Source organism: Colletotrichum fioriniae, assembly GCF_027942845.1.
Source record: "Colletotrichum fioriniae strain IMI 355084 chromosome Unknown scaffold_5, whole genome shotgun sequence".
NCBI classification, from domain to species: Eukaryota; Fungi; Ascomycota; class Sordariomycetes; order Glomerellales; family Glomerellaceae; genus Colletotrichum; species Colletotrichum fioriniae.
Window position 1 is genome coordinate 1,778,720 of NW_027076841.1, and position 18,592 is coordinate 1,797,311.

An 18,592-nucleotide genomic window follows, 5' to 3' on the forward strand; every position below is an offset into this window, starting at 1 on the left:
GGGGGTCTCGACGTTCGCTGGAAAAGCTGGGACATTACATCATCGCCGGAGCTGAGTACGCGACACCTCACAGGCTCACAGGCTCCTGGACTGACTGGCTCGTGGAGCGCTTGAGCCAACCCGTGTTCAGCTTTTGGGTCTAGGCCTCCAAGTCTAGCCAACGCCTCCTGCTTTCCTTCGTTATTGCCATTGCTGCATCGTGCTAGCCTTGTTCAGCGTCCTCCATTTGGCCACTGCCAGCCGATGGTGGTCTAGCCCACGCTAGGTCCGAAGAAGAGGTCCCAATTGACTTCCCTGAATTCCTCGCTCGTCGGACCATCAACCTTGTAGCCTCACATTGGCCTTCTTCCTCTACGGCCTCTTTTCTATTCACACCCGTCAACGGGGCGCGCTTGGAAACATCACTTGGCTGAGTAGATTCGGCACAATGTCAAGGTAGCCCACCCAGACTACGCTTCTGTATTCCACCATTCCAGGGCGAGAGCCGCCAATCACTCCCGAGAAGGAAGCTAAAGCACCTCCGGCCCGGATTCCAATTCTCCCCCCACCAACGACGAACCCCCTTCCACCCTCAAGGGTGCCGTTTCGGTCTCACTCCGGCACTGAGCCTCAGGGCGGCAGCAACACGGAAGCTCTCTGACACCGGGCGAGCGAGGCTGCGATACGGCGTTAGAGCGATGCCTTCCTTTCGAAGCTCTCGTCGGGTCACCGGCTTGAAAGATAGTGATTATGACCACGAGATCAGCCTAGTCAACCATGATAACCGCGGTTCACCGAGCACCGAAAGCCTTAGCAGACCTCCCCGCGCGTCGACCGCTTCGCAGTTACTCCGTGATGATGAGGACACTACTGAGAGTCACGATGCGGAACAAATTGCGGGCCGCAGTACGGAACACAATACCGATCAGGATGCGAGTACGTCTGGACACTCAGTAGAGCCAGTACAAGGTCAACAGTCGAAAGCCGCTGGGCATCGGAGTGCTCCCACTCTCGAGCCTCAAACGACAACGGCCACCACAGCACCGTCTATCGAAGTCGAAGGTAAGAGATAGCCATGTCCAGTCTGTGGTGTAGGTTCTAATAGTACATGTTAAAACAGAACCCACGCCGATGGAAGGCACAATGCCCGGCAGAAGCAGCAGTCAACGACGGAGGCCAGCCACTGCCGAACGAGAAACAGCCATTGACGTGCTGTGGGAGAACGAGCGAGGCTGCTTTGTTTGTCGTGTTGCCCTGTTTTCCGGCAAGGCTTTAGGCAATCTCGACCCGTCGCCGTGGACGAACCAATTCCACAAGACGAGTCCAACCACGACCAAGACAGCACAAGTACCCGATCCGTCGTGGGAGTGGGCGTGGCCCGAGTGGAAGATACATCGCGAAGAAGGTGTGGCCATGGACGAGTTCGGTTGGGAGTACTCGTTCATGTTCTCCAAGAGATATTCCTGGCATGGTCCGAAATGGTGGAATTCCTTCGTTCGGAGAAGATGCTGGGTTCGCAAGCGCATCAAGAAGAAACCGGAAGACATATCGGAGGACCCGCATATGCTGAACTCCGACTACTTCACCGTCACGCCTGCTAATCACAGCCGTTCCTCTAGCGTGGCACGCAGCCGTCGAGAAAGCGTTAGCAAGGCGAGTGTTCAGACCAGTGTGGCGGAGGAGAAGCAAGATATCGAAGACGTATGGACGCTCATGGCCGTCCTTCGAGGCTCTCGCATCGACCGCGAAAAGATTGAGGCCTTTGAGAATTATCTCGCGCACGCCAAAGACAACCTCGAGCACTTACAGGAGGAGATGCACGATGTTATGGGCATTTTTGTGTTTCAGGCCTCGAGAAGACTACTGTTGAGTCGCTTGACCCAGATTTATGTTGAAGCGGTCGCTGCAGATGAAGAGAAGCACGAAGATGCAGACAAGGCAAAAGAAAGAGAAGAGAAAAGGAAACATCTTGCAGCGGCAATTAAGCATGCAGACGAAGAAGTCAAAAGGCTTTCGTATTGGAGCGATGTCAAGGGGCTTGCGGAGAATGGCGAAGCCAAACATGCTGTTGCGGAAGACGAAGGATGGAACGAGGGGTGGGAAGGCGTTGATCAGAGCGGTCCTGCGCAACCCAATTCCGGTGCCTTGCCTGGTTCACCAAAGAAGTAATAGGGACGGGGTGGTAATCATTCTTTTCTTGTATACCCGACTTCATATATACAAATTTGCTAGTCATTGCCCGCGGTACGGGTACCTTGCTGTGAGGTAGTTGAACGAACAGTGCAAAAAGGTAATATTATGTGTCGCTCACACTGTTGTCGGCCGGCAGGGGTCGGGTCAAATTTCTGGGGCCGAAAGACCGGGATCAATCGGCGCGAAGTGGAAATTCTCCTGCGGATAGCTTGCCCGCGACTTCAGCGAAACCGATGGCATTCGTTCCATCACACCAAATGCAACAAATTTCAAGCCCAGCACACAACATGGGCCATTCATAGCAAATGTCCCTGGGAATCACGCTATCATTGAGAGCCCGATCTCACCGTATCGGCTCCTCTGGGATCTCTCCGATTTCCAGGGTTCCTCAAAGATGGTCTCGGGCGCCTCGAGCTCAACTACCATTTCCTCGTCAATGGGTGCACACAGCTATTGATGCAGTCAGGCCCAGCGCGGTTGAAACTTCCCCGCCACAACCTCGAATCGAAGATGAAGGAGCGAAACATGGCGCCAACCCGACCTGCGATACCGCTGTAAGTCCTACCCTGGAACGCCCGATCGCCGAAGACGAAAATATCAAGACGCCACGGAGAGTTGAGAACTTGACGCTGGGTAATGGTCCGGACACAAAGCCGAAGGAAGTACGCAAACCTACGCCGCTTCATCCACTTGATACCATCAGCGAGCGTCGTAAACCTGTTGAAACGATATATCTCCTCAAAGATGCCAGCGAACGCAAGTTTAAACGACCGAACAAGACGAGCCCTACCCAAGCACAGCACGACTCTATACTCGTTACGCCGACGATACGGTACCAGCCGCAGCGAGAATCTCGAGCTAGTGTCCAGCGATTTCACCAAAGCATAACCAGGCAAATTTGGCTCGAGACTGTCCGACAGGTCAAAAAGGGGTCGTTCAGCAACTGGCGCAATACTTTGGACCTTCTTCGACGACAGACCCGGCCTGTCAAAGGGCCCTGGCAGCGCAATGTGCGTAAGATCACAGTCGGGGTTGAACTCGCATATACACTCCTTCATGATGTCGACCACACTATTTGGGATATACACGAACAAACGAGATGCCATATTGAGATGCGATGGCCGAAAGATAAAGAAGGGACACTCAGTGAAGTGGGATATCTTTTCCTCTCGGGCGACGAGGATGCTTTGGAACACGCGAGCCAGGAGATCTCCAGACTTGCTGCTCAAGCCGACAGCACGATCAGCATAGAAGGAGCTATCGGCAGCAACTTCTCTACAACACGACGTGACGAGGTAGCTGGCGCAAGGAACGAAACTGTATGGAAAAGTTCCGAGGAAGAGCAGCGTCCAGCGTATATGAGGGAATACTCACACAAGCACACATACGAAAATATCCCGAAACCGAAGGAATGGACGCCTGATTCATTCTTGGCCTACATAACCGCCATCACAAACGCAAGGATTACTACGCATGACAAGTATAAGATGTACGGTGCGGGCCCTGCTGCAGACAACGCGGCTCTCAAGCTCCTCTTCAGCGCATTCACAGATGAATCTTCGAGACATGCACGGTCGAGGCGCGCCTTCAAACAGGCGTTACGATTTATCGAGCTGCGTGGCAATGCCTATCGTAACCACGCCAGGGACCTTTTCCAGAGCCAGCGGGATGCAACTTTTCCGATGGATACCGGCGTTTTCAACATCATGCTAGAAAACTGTGCCAAGTTAAAAGATCTCCGCAACTTTCACGGCGTGTTAGGGATGATGATTAGCTATGGTTGCCAGCCAAACGCGAAAACATGGGCGCTGTACATGGATATGATCGAGAGCAAACAAATCATTCAGCATGTTCTTCGACTCATGCACTCGCTTGGTCTGCTTTTGGATCCCGGCGTCGTGCCACTCGTCACGAGGCAACTCGTCACGGAGGACATGCGCAAGCTGGAACACAACTGGCCTGGAATCCGCTCATTCCTTGAGACACTGACCGCCAAATACGGTACCGGCTGGTCATCGAGGCCAGTCATGCACGCCATCATGAACGAACTCGGACGCATGGGCAATTTCGCCTCATGCTGCGACCTCTGGGACATCATGGCCGAGTCACGAAATACCTTCCCTACTACGCTCACGCTCAATACGATGCTTCAACATGCGAAAGCCCAACGCCATCTCATATTCGCCACGGCCGCTTTGGAGAAGGCTCACAAGCACTTCGTCTTGATGAACGAGCAATCATACCACATACTCTTCTTCCTTGCCTTTAGGCTCGACAGGCCCAATGCCATGGGCGTCATCTGGCGTTACGCTTGTATAGCGGGCAGAACCAGCTCGGACATGCGCAATCAAATCAGCAACTGGCGGTTCGGCGTCAATCCGGAAAACGTTCTGCAGCACACCATCGAGCCGAATCCTAAAGCCCACGCGGCCCCCTCCGCTCTGCCGTCCTGGTTCGACCAGGACGTAACGGGGCCGACCCAAGTCAACGGTGCCCGGATTAGCAAGGCTACGCACGATTATTTCCGGGAACACACAATGCGGCCTTGGTACCCGCTCCATCAACTTCTTTCGTGGGCTTGGGAAGCCGACGGTAAAATCATCGCAGCGGTCAAGAAGGCCAAGCAGCAGAGCCTGCAGCATTCCCCTCCCACGCCACTGCGTACCGTCACTACGCCGGGAATCATGGTGACGTACCAACGAAACGGGAAGGGCTTACGGACGCATCACATGCAGTTGAAGATTGAGCATGTTGCAGCCACGGATGACTTGCCACCGTCCTATGTTGATGGAACCGACCAAATATCATCATCGTCCGTGAACGAACACAAGACGACAATAGTGCCGACTGATGGTCTCACAATACCAATATTGGCCATGGAAGATGGCCAGCCGCCATCATCTTTTGACCCAGACAGCCAACCATCACCGCTTGTTGACAATTACAAGACAACGATAGTGCCGATTGACGGCCTTACAATACCGGCGACGCAAGACATATAGGCTCAAAATGGGGACCAGAGTCAAAGTCTCTGCATAAGGGGAAGGCCATTTCGCAAAACTACTTATATTAGAAATAACTATGTACAACAGAAACCCCTTCTTCTTGTAAGATAGCTAAGAGGCAACTGGGGCCGGGGAGTGCAAAATACCCATAGAATTCTGTACAAAAAGACAAACCTTGATGACAATTGCATATCCCCAACGTGAAGTTGCTTCGTCGAAAATGACTGGCTGGTATAATGTAAGTGTACTGCGTTTATTGAGTCCATGTCTTCGTTACTATTCAGCAGTGCGCTTATCAATTCTCATGAGTAGTCCCAACACAAGACGCGTTGAATATCTTGAGCCCAGTCAGGGAAGATAGACACCTCTTCTCAACAGAAGAAAGGTTAAGGAAGTAGCGAATTTCAAAGTGTCGGTGGGGTTATGCAAATGATCATAAGTAAGCGTGACAACTAGGTAAGCCCGCAGAGGGCTACTAGCTACAGCACGCAAAGATTGAGTCTTTTAGACTCTCTCAACATGCGGCCAGCCCTCTCTCTCCCCCCTTGAGCCGCCGCGACTGCTGTTCATCCCCACTCTGCCTGATCACAACCCTGTCAACGGCCTCCGGGACACCCAACATGATGAGGAAAATAACACGAGAAACATTCATTCATCCATTCCAGCCAAGCCATTGAAAAGTCTCTCAAGCTTTCTTAAAAGTCATACGGATCCGTTGAGTCCGGTCTCTTCCAGGCCCAAGTGCACGCCCACGTCATTCATCAAGGTATAGAAAGTCGACATCCCCCAGCCGCGGAGCTCACTTCTCCTTGCTCTCCTCTGTGGACGCGGGTACTGCGGCCGGCTTTGACTCCTCCGCGGTCTTGTCCGCCGCCTTAGTCTCCTCCGTCTTCGGGGCTGACTTGTCCTCAGCCTCGCTATCCTTGCTGGTTGCCGAAGAGGCCTTGGACACCTGGCTCTCGAGGTCCTTGTCCTCCTCAGCGTTGTCAAACATCTCCGTGTCGTCAGAGTCGGTGAGAACCTCAGTGCCGTCGCCAAGGAAGATGATGCGGCCCTTGTAGCCACCAATGCCGAAGGGCTTGCCCTTGTTCTCCACATCCACGTCGTAGCCGCTGTCACTGTCGTCGAAGTTGTGGTGAACTCCAGGACCGCGGAATTCAGCTAGGTGCAGGTGATGGATCAGCGCTCCTCCTTTGGAAAGAAATTATGGGACACAAAAAACAAACGATGGCTACAAAAAGGGGGATAATGGTTGTATTATGGGGATAGAGAGACTGGTCTCATGATAGTGCAGATGGAGGTCGGCGCGCGCTCAACTCCTTAGGAAGATGTGGATTCGGACGTGGATTCAGTCGTACCGTATTCGGGAGGGGCGCAAGGTCCGTCTCCAGCAGCAACCCGCTTGGCAATCTCCTCGTACCACTCCTCCTTGGTCTTGCCGCGCAGAAGACCAATGATGCACATGGTCATGTTGTCGCAGCCAACACCTCCGGTCTCCGAGTTGGAGGCCAAGCAGTTGTCCATCATGTTCTCGCAGATCTTGTCCAGCTCCTGCTTAGCCGCAATGCCACGACGGACAAACTCGACAACAGCCTGGGAAGACTGGCAATCCCAGATACCTAAGAATTTCGTCAGCCAGTGATTTCTTTCCTTATATCCGGCGCTTCCAGCTTACCGTCGCAAGCAATGACCAAGAACTCATCGTCGTCGCTGATCTCGTGGGTCTCAACGTCAGGGAAGGCGGTGACGATCTGGGCCTCGGGCGAGAGCTCTGCGCTCTTCTTGAACTCGAAGTCACCAATGGCGCGGGAGAGAGCAAGATTGCCGTTAACACGGCCAAAGTCAACAAAGCCACCGGCGGCTGTGATACGGGACTTCTCGGCTATGAGGGGATTTCAGGTCAGCCTCAAGGTATTGTTGCCTTTGCCATGGCCTAGTACTCACCCTCGAGCTGGGGCTTGTGGTCCTGGGACAGGGGCTTAGCCCGTCCCTTGATACCAAGAACGCTTCTCGAGTCGCCAGCGTTTGCCTAGTCGCGGAACGGTCGGTAAGTAATGCGAATACATCGCGCAAAAGCGGACGTAAGCAAACTCACAACGTAGATCTTGTTATCCGAGATCAGGCCAACGCAGGCAGTGCAGCCAGAAACCTCCTCCTCGTACTTGGGATCTGGTACACCCCAAGATTAGCTCATGAATGCAGCGTAAGGGGCAACAAATGGCAAGGGCCAAGACCGCAGCACGGCTTAGCCTCCAGGTACTGCCGGATCCAAAGTCGTGAATTTACCGTTAAGAATTGCCCGATCGGTTGCCAAAAAGCCATCCTTCAACGCCTGTTCGTAGTTGCCCTTCTTAAAGGTCTCCTGCTTCTTGATGATGTCGTGAATGTTCTCTCCAGCGAACAAGGCTACTTTGTCGCCGCCATGTCCATCAAAGACTCCAAAGAAGGAGAGTTTTGACTCGTGTTTCTTGGCTTCGTCGCTGCCGGGGGTGAGAAGGTCGAGGATGGTGATGTGAGCATCCTCCATGCTTATGCGCCAGCCCTGCATGGCAGAGACGCCGTAGAGAAGACGCTCATCTTCGCCCTTGGCCGAGGACTATAATCGTAGGAAGTCAAGTCAGTAGGTTGAACCAAGGTATGTTGAGTTGTAGAGGTACGTCATCGGGTGGACATTGCTGCGAAAAAAGATTCATGCCACCTTGCTGTGTCGCCTGCCCGCGCGAGATCATGGGCAGGAACGACCGAGGCAAGCGGGGGACGGAGGGGACCCCGGAACTGGCTGCGAACAAAGGGGAAGAGGCCGCGAAGGAAGTAGATTGGGTATGAGAGCGTAATGATGGGCAGAGCGAGGGGAAGCAGCGCGTCTCGAGAGAGGTAAGGGTAGCAGTTAATTATGGCATACCTTCTCGACAACGGGCTCGGAGAGAGTTTGACCCATGGTGACGGATGCAATGAGTCGGCAGCGCAGCTACCGGGTTTGACTGGATGTTTGGTCGGTCAAATCGTAGTAGGAAGCGTAAGTCGGTATCGTAAGGTTGCCAGAGAGGAGAATTTTTTCAGAGCCAGTCGTGCGTGCGCAAGAAGGCTGCGGAAAAAAAGAGGCGAGGTGACAGGAAGGTGGTGCGGTAGCAAAAGGTTCTAGATCGCGCACACTCGAGAGGAAGCGGGGTATCCGAATCGCAAGGGAAATGGGCAGGGGACAGGCGTCGATCCCTAAGAGATGTTGGGTCTGCTATCACAGGTGGTAGAGGGTCGAGTTCGGGGTGCGGTAATGCGAGGAAATTGGTCGCGCCAAAATTGTGAGGTTGCGCAAGAGAAGTGAGGGAGGTAGAAGGAGGGAAAAAATGACCCGAACTCAATCGTAGCTCGGTGTGGGTGAGGTTGTGAGTAGGAAGAGTTTTCTGGATGGGTGATGAACAGAGACCAGGTCGCGTGTTGTGGTGAGTGGTGAGTTGGTGTGTTGTAAGGCAGAGAGAGCGTGGTAGCGGCAGGTGGCCCAGGGGCGTACAGAGTTAATGTGCGATACGGAAGGCGCAAGCAACGCGGGACAGCACAGGGCAGGATAGGACAACCCAGCCGCAGACAACAGCCTAGGCACCTTAAGCTGGGGCAAGCAGTTGCTTGGATTGCTGTCCCCGACTTGCTCTACTTTACTTTGGTAGGTACCTTCCATAGCAACTGGAATGGAAGTCGGGACTGAGGTGACTCCAGCGCCGTGGGGAGGCGGTACGTACTACCAACCTCGACCACCACAAAGATACCTACTACCTCACCTTACTTACTCCCCTACCTTACCTACTAACCTACGGAACTAAGGTAAAGCACGGCAGGGAAGGGGCCAGTCTTGCGTATCCGTTCAAAGGCCAGTTGGCGACAGGATTGTGAGGCAAACTTGGGTACGGATAGAAAGGCCACGCTACGGATACCCAGGCGCTTTACCTCTCTGGCAGTACTACGTCTGGGTATGAGTCTGGGTCTCCTCGCGGCATCCACTGCCTTGCACCAACAGCAATCAAATCTGTACGAGGGGTTGGTCACATTACCAGTCTCTCCTCAACTCAGTTCCTTTCACCGAAAGGGTATGTGGGTATCCTTCAACCTTGCCTACTTCAAGTCGCCTTGAACAGTTGTAAGAAAGACCTTGTTCTCAAGGACATATACCACCGAATGAACAAACTTGATCCGAAATTCTAGCGAGCCTTACAACAACGATTTGACAGGCAAAACTGTGTAGGTAGCCAATCCCATAGACCAACGCAACGTCTACGGCCAGAGCGGGATTTGCTTGCGCCTCTCATTCTTACTTGCATATTTCGCCCCAGCAAGACTGGCAACAGCCGCCAGCAGATACCCACGGAGGCACATTGACCCTCTTGGAGGCGGCAAGTACAACAATTCGTCGTCATTGCCTGCCTCTAAGCTGTTTTGTTCAAAAACCTAGCAAGGTTTGCGTGCTACGGATCCGATACGGAACTACCTGCTGAAAAGAGACGAGTTTACCTGCAGTTGCGTCATACCCGACGTCGCGAGCTTACCACAAACAACCTACCGTATCATGCTACCTAGGCGGGCAAAATTCCTCACAAAAGCTAAGGTAAGGCATTTGGCTCGAGGTCCAGGTTCTATTGGACTCTCACTGCCGACATCCATGGAGTTGAATGGCTACGAAAGTCTAGATTTCGGACCATGGGAACCGATGTTGAACTCGGTGAGCACAGGTACTGTTATCTGCAAACCACAACCAAAGCATCAAGAAACACACAGACTTCCATCATCGCGTTTAGTCAAGTCCTACCTACCCACCTGCCATATCTACGGAGACTGCACGGTTCTCATGCAAGGGCCTCCCGCCCCTCTCTCTCTATACCGCCAAAACAAAAGAATCCCATCTTCCCCCTCCCCTTTCAGGCCACTTTCAGGCCCTCCCCCTCTCCGCCGTTCTCACTCTTCCCCCGTTCCCTTCTTGGCCCGAGCGAAGCTAGGACCTGAACAACCAGACATGAATGGACGGTAAATGAGGTCCAAGCTCTTTGCTGTCGCTTCGGGGAATCCGATCTAAGTGACTACCTTAGTGTTAACCCCAGAGGCCGCTTTTCCCTAAAATACCTACCTATCCAATCGTGCCAATCCCAGGCTGGGGCACAGGACAGGCAGGGACCCATGAGGGATGTTGTCTCCACTTTGTCCGGCTTAGCTAAGCTTTCCATTTTGCTGGGTATCTGCCATTTGATGCTGCCGTGGGCGCGATGCGAGCCATGTTGGCCAACCCCCCACATCTTACAAGCCTTTCCGGAAGCACAGACTCGGCGGGATTTTGCTAAACAAAGACACAAAAAAAGGGGTCCGCCCTCTGAGATAATAAACTTTTGTGGCATCGCCAATTCAACATTACGGTCTGGGTTTCCCTGGACAGGGTTGTGGGTGGTGGTCGTTATCTCTTCTCCATACAAAAAATATTACTAGATCCTCACATCCATAATTCCCACTTTCCATCGTCAAATAACGGACTAAATCAAGTAGAAAACATTTGAGCAAGCGACTCTGCTCGGGCGGGTATAACAAAATCGCAAAGACGCTTCTGAACGAGAGACAAGTTATATCGCGGGGCAACGAGGTGTGGCCATCCCACCCATCCTCGTCACCTTTTCTCACATGAACACGCGGAAATCCTCACTGCTGCTGTCCCGCCGACTCCGAGGACCCTTGTTCCCCACTGTTCCGGCTTCCGTCACCCAGCCAGATCCCTCCGACTCGGGCCCTGACGAATATCGCGCCAGCCCTTTCCCCTTGCCCAGCACTTCGCTGCTTGCCCTCGATGATGCGTAATCAGGTCGGTTGCCCGAGGCACGTCGCTGCATGAAAGAGTCTCTATTCCAGCGTCCTGCCATGATGTTGGAGCTGGATGATGATTGCCGTGACAGAGGAGTTTGCTTGCCTACCCGGCTGTCCCTGTTCACTGGCCCGCTCGAGTCTTTCTTGATGATGCTGAGGGGCCGAGGAGACAGCGATGGCGTGTGTCTCATAAAGGGAGAGCTTCGTGTCAATTCCTCGTAGGCAATGCCGAGCGAATCTCTTGGTGGCGGTATCGTCCGCCAATTCTCTGTACCCCTGGCCGATTCGAGGGAATCAGAGTCGTCGCTTTCCAAAATGTACCTGTTGCGCGAGGGAACAACCGACCGGCCGCCGAAGAAGGGGCTTGAATCGGATTTCCTACTGATCGGTCGCGAAACTGAGCCATGGCGCGAATCCGGCCTTGAATCCTGCCGAACGAATCTGCCCCTTCCGGATCCCGACCTCGAGCTGCGAAGACTGCTTTGCGATCCCAGGTCGCTCATGATAGGGAAGGCTTTCCGTGGTCGTTGTGACGGCGAAAACCTATTGCCGTTTGTCGGATTTGAGCCCAATGGCGTTGGCTGTTCTGGGATCGAGGCCAGACTGTCAGAGCCAGAAGCGCCCGGTAGCAGCTGCGACCTGTCGAGGGTCAATCTGGAGGGCTCTCCCCACGGACTCGTATAAGCAAGGTCAGGCGTTGCCTGGATACTGCTTGTTTCCGCATTTATAGATGGGATGGTGACGTCCAGCACGCTCCGGAAAGAATCATCTCGTTGGCCCTGAAGGAAGCCAGAAGACCCAGATAGCACGTCACTCGGGCCGTCGTAGGTGCTCGTCGATCCCTGATGCGTGTGCTGAGGATGAAATAGGACGCCCTCTGTAAGCCAAGATGACGTGACGGACGGGGATCTCGGCGTAGGGCTTCTTTCGGATCCCCTCCAGTATGATGAGCGGTTGTTCGTGTTTGACTGTGACATACGAGAGCCAGTAATAGTCGAAAGCGTCCTAGACTGTCTCATCTTTTGTACAGCAGAGTTGAAATAACCCCTGCTGCGTCGATTGTCTTCAGGCTTCTTCATATCCCCAACCGATGATCCGTCTCTGCTGTGAGACCCTCCATTCATCACAAACGAGCCAGGAACTGGCTCTGATATGCTGTTTTTGAAGTTCTCGTGAATCGATTCTCGCTTTTGCCTCCTCCTCCGACAACATATGATCAACAGAACAACAATGGCGAGGAATAGGAGCGGTAACAGAATCGCTAGTGCGATATAACCAGCTTTCAGGCCTTGTTGCGGGTCGCTTGTGGGCGCGGGATTCGTTGGCTTAGTAGAGGATGTGGGAGAATCGGTGGTAGTGGTGGCTGGCAGAGGTAAGACTTCCAAGTCTGCCGTCACCGTCTCGGTCTCCTCTGAGCTTTTTGATGCCGCCTTGACATTAACTGTAATGTTCTCGGGAGATGTTGTCTTGGGCGGCATTCCCGAAATGATCAAGCCATCGACCTTGACCCAATCTGCCGAGGATTCGATACTTAGATCAATGTCTGAAGGCGTCCATAGATAAGGCTCCACGTCGAATGTGAAGTTCTTTCCCGGTGTCGCCTCGATGCTCAAGTTCGTGTCCCGGAAGATTCGCGTGACGACGAACACCGATAGAATAACGTCGAGAGTGTCGGAGTATACATCCCGAAAAGTGAGCGTAGAGTTTGAAGATTTCGCATCCTCAGGGGGGTTACCCTGGATTTCGAAAGTATTATTATCGACCGAGAGCCAGCTCGGAAGGCCGGATACGGTGAGGTTCAGCTCGGATGGTGTTGTGGTATTTCCATCCAACTTGATACTACCAGCGAGTGCTGTATATGACACATTCGTCCCTCGCGTTGCGTTGATTTCGATGGTAGGTGTGTCTGTTGTCAATCTGTGGGCACCAACAACGATCGAAAACACAACGGATACAGCCGAGAATCCGATAATATCGGAACCAACAAGACTGAAGTCGAATTTCTGGGGCGGCTGGACGAGAGACTCGAATGGTGGTGTTTTCCCGGCAAATGTGAGGCTGCCGGCGTCAAACTTGATCCACGAAGGCAAAGGGCTGCTATCTGCGGAAGTGGCGTAGTAGTTCAACCCATCTCCAGCATAAGAGAACGTGTCCTTGGCGAATGTGAAGGAAAAGTCGGAGGCAGGAGAAGCCACGACGGCAGATGGAGATGATGTATCGCCAAAGTTTTGGATTTGCTCCGATAACGGGATATTGAGCTTGGGCGTAGGTCTCCTCGTCACCACCAGAGTCGCCGTCATCGTAGCAGACCCAGAATCATCCGTTGCAACGATGTCCACCGGGATGCCCACCACTTCTCCTGCCGGAACATCTTTATCCTCGGGAGTCCCAGAAAGCCGGCCAGTGTTAGCATCGATCGAAAGCCATGCCGGCGAGTTCAGTAGGCTGTAAGATAGTCGGGATTGCGAAGAAAACGTTTGAGGTGAAAGAGTGTACGAAAATGGTTCCGATATCCTCGTTGCAGGCGGAAGCTGAGAGTTGAACGGGAAGTAAACGACTGGTACGGCTCCTGCAAGCGCAGCTAGACTCAGGAACACAGACAACATCACGTACATTGCCATGACTGATGGGTTGTACGAAAGGAGCGGCATCTGCGAGCCAGAGGAGCGGAAAACAAAAACAAAATCAATCAGAGAAGAACATGTCAAACAGAAGGTTATCTCATCAGAAATGAGAGAAGCCTAGGACGATGACTTTACCCGTAGAGGATATCCTCGGCGCGAATCTCGTGGTCCATGGCTCTCGTTTTCTGGTGCTACGTGTCTCCCTTCGTGCCAGTGCTCACGCCCTGAGAAGAGAGTCGCGGGTGGGCGCGTCCTCACCAAACTGCCGCCCTTCCATGTGGTCGGTTAACGGAGGGTACTACTTCACTCGAAGAAGCAATCGTTTCAGCGTGGCAAAGGTTCACTTGCCATACTGGGAGTTTAAGAAGGCGACTAATCGAGTACTACATTCCAGCGGCGGGTTGAAGCGCCTCAAGGGTGTTGAGGACAGTTTAGGCCCTGAGGCATAGAGGGAGGCGGGATGAGACATGTCCACTCGGAACGTGTGCTTTGACGAGGTCCGGAATGTATTAGGTGTGTTCTGCGGGTTAGTTCGAGGGTTGATTAGACAGTCCATTGCTTTACATTGGACGGCACATTCGTCAAGCTCATGCGGTCTTGTGCTTGACAGGAGGGTAAGATGGTGTAATTGGTAGTCATTGGGAGAGGCAGGAGAGCAGGATATGTGGTTCCCTGCATATTAGGTAAGCCATACTTGAGTATCCCGCAATATCGGAGTGCAACGAAGGCTTCTTCCGATTTCCACCCACCCACACGAGCCACGCCTCTACCTGTTCAGTGAGGCTCAAATCTACTGTTGTTGGCAAACAAATTGGAAAGAGCGGAGAGAGCAGGACCCTGAACAGGGTTGAGGCAGAAAGCGCGCAGAGAAGAAGGGGCAACCCCGCTTGAGGCAAAACGCACCTCCCCTTATCGGAAAGTCTAGATTGTCGTCGGCCTTAGCAAAACGGACGTTGAAATAAAATAAAAATAAAATCCCATGCAAAAAGGGCCAGCGATACCGCTCTTCCGTGCCTACCATTTTTACCTCTAGCCTCTGACGTTTACCTTACCTTACCTGAGGTAGATCTGCACCGTTTCCCGACAATCACTGCCTGCCTAAGTAGAAAGAGCATCGCTCAGCCGCTTGTGTCAGTCACGCTGCTACCAATAAGCTCAACTTACCTTACCTCGCCTTATTACTTCAAGCTGTTTCCGTGTGCTCCCTAGGCTACTTTTCACACACAATAGCATTATGCGGATTCTCAACAACCCCCTCATACCAGAGAAGATGGAGTCACTCGACCGCTCTCCCTCACCTGAGTTTTCGCCCTTGGCCATCGGCGAAGACTTCACACCGCTCCCCACCTACAAGGCCGCAACTACGTCAGCCTATGACATGTCTGGCCTCCTGTCAACTCCCCTTCAACTCCATGAAGATCTCGCCTCAGGATGCGGCGGTCAAACCTGGCCTGCAGGAATGGTGCTTACAAAACACATGCTGCGCTACCACCGAGAGAACCTCAAGGGCGCGAGAATGTTAGTCACTAAGTCACCTTCTATTGCGTACTGCCACATCTGCTTCTCTTCTCGGCCTCGTGGTCTATCATGTCCTAACACTGGTTCATACCACGCAACATGATATTGGATCCTAGTCCAAGCGCCGCCCTCGCACGAGAAGACATCATTTCTTTGGACTGAGCTAACTCGGGGCTTTTCGGAGCAAATAGACTTGAGCTGGGCGCCGGCGGCGGACTCGTCGGGCTGGCTGTGGCTTTAGGTTGTGGACTGCAGGAAACGCTGTACCTCACAGACCAAGACGAGATGTTCGAGCTGATGGGACGGAACACCAAGTTGAATGGCCTCGAAGATAAAGTCAAGCCCAGGATCCTGAACTGGTGAGTAACTTACCCTCAGCTCGCTTGATCCCAGCCGTGCGCATCCACCCCCAGAGGTTCGGTCCGGGTGACTTGGACGCCACGGGTGCCAAAATGGCTATGTGCACGGTAGAAAACCTAGGGGGCTTCGAGATACTCGAGATGCTCGAGACCCTCAAATGGGTTCAAACTCGCGTGGTCCACGTGAACGTCCGAAGGTGTTCTTCTGCAGGAAACTCAAAGGGACTCGGGCTCCCGTTCGGCTGATGTACGGATGACTGATCAATAATACAGGGGCGGACCGCTATCTCAAGAGGTTGTCGATTTCAAGCCCAATGTCATCCTGGCAGCCGATTGCGTCTACTTCGAGCCGGCATTCCCACTCTTGCTGGAGACTCTGACGAACCTGTTAGCCTTGGAACCAGACGCAGTTATCTACTTCTGTTTCAAGAAGAGGAGACGTGCGGATATGCAATTTCTCAAGAAGGCACAAAAGGCGTTCTTGGTGACGGAAATCGTCGACGAAGATCGCCCTGTCTTCAGCAGAGAGGGTCTATTCCTCTACACTTTTGCAAGCAAGAAGCCGACTTCAAACGGGAACCGAAAGTGATGAGATTTGATGTGATCTTTAAATGGCGGCCCATTTTCTGGAGCGATAGAACATCGTGCCTCGGCCGCGGAACACCAGGTGTTCCCAAGCACGAAAGCTCCTTATCGGTTGAAGAGACTCTGCTTCTGCTGGACAATGGCATAACTGCCAAAACAATCCAGCCATGAGTCAACAATAGAGGGAACGTAGTAGCAAGCAAGGTTGAAGATGGCCGTCGGAGATGATACAAACATATTGGAGACCGTCATTCGGCCATTCAAATGGCTTAGCCAGCGGCACAATGACAGACCGCAGAAGAGCCAGATGATGGCGAAGCTTGCACGTGGTTCCTTGATAGCGTTCCGGACCCCGGCAAGCAAAGACCAGCTTGCGGTATCTCGAGTGCGTGACTTTGAGCCACGGCAATTGTGCCCCGGAACTTACGTCAACATCAACGCCGGATAGCAGGGACTTCCATCCGTATCGTCAGCGAGATGGGGAACATCAATCTCAATATCCGTAGAAAGCAATTCATCAATGCACCATTAATAGTTTACATGCCATGTTGATCGACAGGAACGGTGGAGACGATGGAGCGGGAGATAAAAACAACCTGGAATGCGATATTCGACTGCTCTGTCCGGGCCATCAGTCTGCACAAGTATTACTCGACTTGCCTGGGACTATCAAGGATAATTAGATACAACAGCTGCTGCGGCCGATGTTTGCTTCTCTGGTGACCTGGCCAAGTATCGCAACTTCAACGTCCAACACACCGGCAACGGGAGTGAAGAAGGTGTGAGGGGTTTTCTTCCCTTGTTGACCTTCAGCCAGCTGCAGGGCTGCTGCACGCCCTTTAAGGGCTCATCCAGTGAGATGCCAGAATGGAAAATCTCTGCAGGTTTGGCGCTCGTGGAACGTGGTCCGACGTGTTAGAATATCCACCGACTACTGCAGGTTGGTTGGCAAGCCCGGAAGCGGCAGAATGGGCCCCCAGAGAAGAGGCATGTCGTGTCAGATCAAAAAGGAGAGGGAGCGATTGAAGGGAACCAACAAACAATATCCCACGGCATGGCTTGCAAGAGCTGGCTGCTGGCCCAGTGGGTGAGTGGTTAAAGTGATGTGGCATTGCCTGAGCTGGCTGATCGTCCGGGATCAGAGCCGGGCCAGGGGGCCAGACGGGCTGTGAAGGTTGCGCTGAGAGAGGGGGCTCAGGGCAAAGTCTAATTGTGATTGGCGCGTACCTTGCAGCTGCAAGGAACCCGTGCAGGCTGGGTTTGCTCGGAGCCGTGGGCGCTGGACGTCGCCTTGTTCGGTTCTATTGTTGCATCGTTCCTGGAATTCTGCCTGTTCGTTTCTCCTGCCATTTTCTTCTTCCCCCTCCGGCCCTTTCCCAAGCAGCCAAATTCCCCCCTTCCTTCCTTCGGGCTGGCAGGTGCCCATCTGGAGCCTCAGGCACACACAGTATACCTTCAGAAGCCTTGTTGGTGTTGCCCTCGGTCTCTCTTCTCTCGCGACTTGATGTTCCAACGACGGCCCCTCGGCACTGGCCTGGACTTGAGGAATCATCCACACATGCGCTGCAGTGTGGTGCTGACGTTAGGTACGGATATGGATACCTACGCTCACGGGGGCAGGCGCGGCGTGGCAAGGTAACATCCCCAAGTTCTCGACCATTGTTTCTCAATGTTTCCATGCGCGCACAGTCTGTTCAATGTTACATCGCAGCCAACCGCCATGGGCGCTGGACACTGCTTCATCCGACCAAAGAAAGAAGAAGCAAAAGAAGCACTGGAATATTTTCTGTCTTTCCAGCGCGGCAACGAGCCGTTCACATTCCAGCAAGACGTCGCAGGCCTCCGCGCAGCACAGAGTACCTTACCGAATGTGCGTAAAGATTGGCGGCTGACAAGCAGGTACCCGTTCTCAACTGCGGTACTCTCTGGGCCCCCCCGGAGCCACCGGCTGATCGTCATTCTTTTGCATCCAGGATTCCCAAGGAGGGTGTTCAACGGTGTTCGGACCCTGGCACTGCCTGGGCCTCTTCGCCCCCCCGCCCCCTTGGACTCTTGACTTGCGAAAAAAGCTGGAGCCCTTTTCCCAGTTTCCGCGTGTTTCAAGGAACAAGCACCTGTCCGACGGTTCGTCCAATCATGCAATGCCGGGGAAGGAAACAAGATGACATTGTGACAAGCGACAAGGCAAGTTGGACAGAGAGATTTGAGTCCGTGGAGAGACGAAGTGAAAGGTTGGACGAGCGGGCAATGGCAAGGACATGGGATGGGGTCACTGGGGACAAGGGAGCGTGTGGTCAAGCCTTTCACCCATCAGCCGTCTACCGCGATCAAGCGGTTGTCGCGACAAAACAGCAGAGCACATCAGCTGGCAAAGATCAGAACAGACCAGACCAGCCGCGAGGGAATCGGTATCGGTAAGGCCCTAGAGACATGTGATGGGCTCAGTGCTTGGCTATGTGATGCTTGCTGACTTGGCAAGACTTTACGACTTTCGGCT

At 53.3% G+C, this 18,592-nt stretch overlaps 5 protein-coding genes across 5 annotated transcripts; 3 read left to right on the forward strand and 2 right to left on the reverse strand.

Annotated features, from left to right (window-relative positions):
• Positions 1 to 1,110: 1,110 nt before the first annotated feature.
• On the forward strand, positions 1,111 to 2,148 carry N0V96_005162 (uncharacterized protein; the record flags this gene model as incomplete). The annotated part of the gene is made up of 1 exon (XM_053191325.2): positions 1,111 to 2,148. One exon carries the CDS (start codon positions 1,111 to 1,113, stop codon positions 2,146 to 2,148), a length of 1,038 nt encoding a protein of 345 aa, XP_053051308.2.
• A 1,032-nt stretch (positions 2,149 to 3,180) lies between these two features.
• On the forward strand, positions 3,181 to 5,174 carry N0V96_005163 (uncharacterized protein; the record flags this gene model as incomplete). The annotated part of the gene is made up of 2 exons (XM_053191326.2): positions 3,181 to 3,186; positions 3,285 to 5,174. 2 exons carry the CDS (start codon positions 3,181 to 3,183, stop codon positions 5,172 to 5,174), a joined length of 1,896 nt encoding a protein of 631 aa, XP_053051309.2.
• An 802-nt stretch (positions 5,175 to 5,976) lies between these two features.
• Positions 5,977 to 8,115, reverse strand: PTC2 (Protein phosphatase 2C 2; the record flags this gene model as incomplete). The annotated part of the gene is made up of 7 exons (XM_053191327.1): positions 5,977 to 6,338; positions 6,536 to 6,796; positions 6,853 to 7,059; positions 7,122 to 7,206; positions 7,273 to 7,346; positions 7,464 to 7,773; positions 8,080 to 8,115. The coding sequence occupies 7 exons, from the start codon at positions 8,113 to 8,115 to the stop codon at positions 5,977 to 5,979; spliced, it is 1,335 nt and encodes a 444-aa protein (XP_053051310.1).
• Positions 8,116 to 10,825: 2,710 nt separating this feature from the next.
• On the reverse strand, positions 10,826 to 13,630 carry AXL2 (polarity establishment/cellular polarization; the record flags this gene model as incomplete). Its single annotated transcript, XM_065757319.1, has 2 exons — positions 10,826 to 13,454; positions 13,623 to 13,630. The coding sequence occupies 2 exons, from the start codon at positions 13,628 to 13,630 to the stop codon at positions 10,826 to 10,828; spliced, it is 2,637 nt and encodes an 878-aa protein (XP_065614088.1).
• A 1,273-nt stretch (positions 13,631 to 14,903) lies between these two features.
• Positions 14,904 to 16,099, forward strand: EFM6 (Protein-lysine N-methyltransferase efm6; the record flags this gene model as incomplete). Its single annotated transcript, XM_053191329.2, has 3 exons — positions 14,904 to 15,151; positions 15,343 to 15,510; positions 15,784 to 16,099. 3 exons carry the CDS (start codon positions 14,904 to 14,906, stop codon positions 16,097 to 16,099), a joined length of 732 nt encoding a protein of 243 aa, XP_053051312.2.
• Positions 16,100 to 18,592: the final 2,493 nt, after the last annotated feature.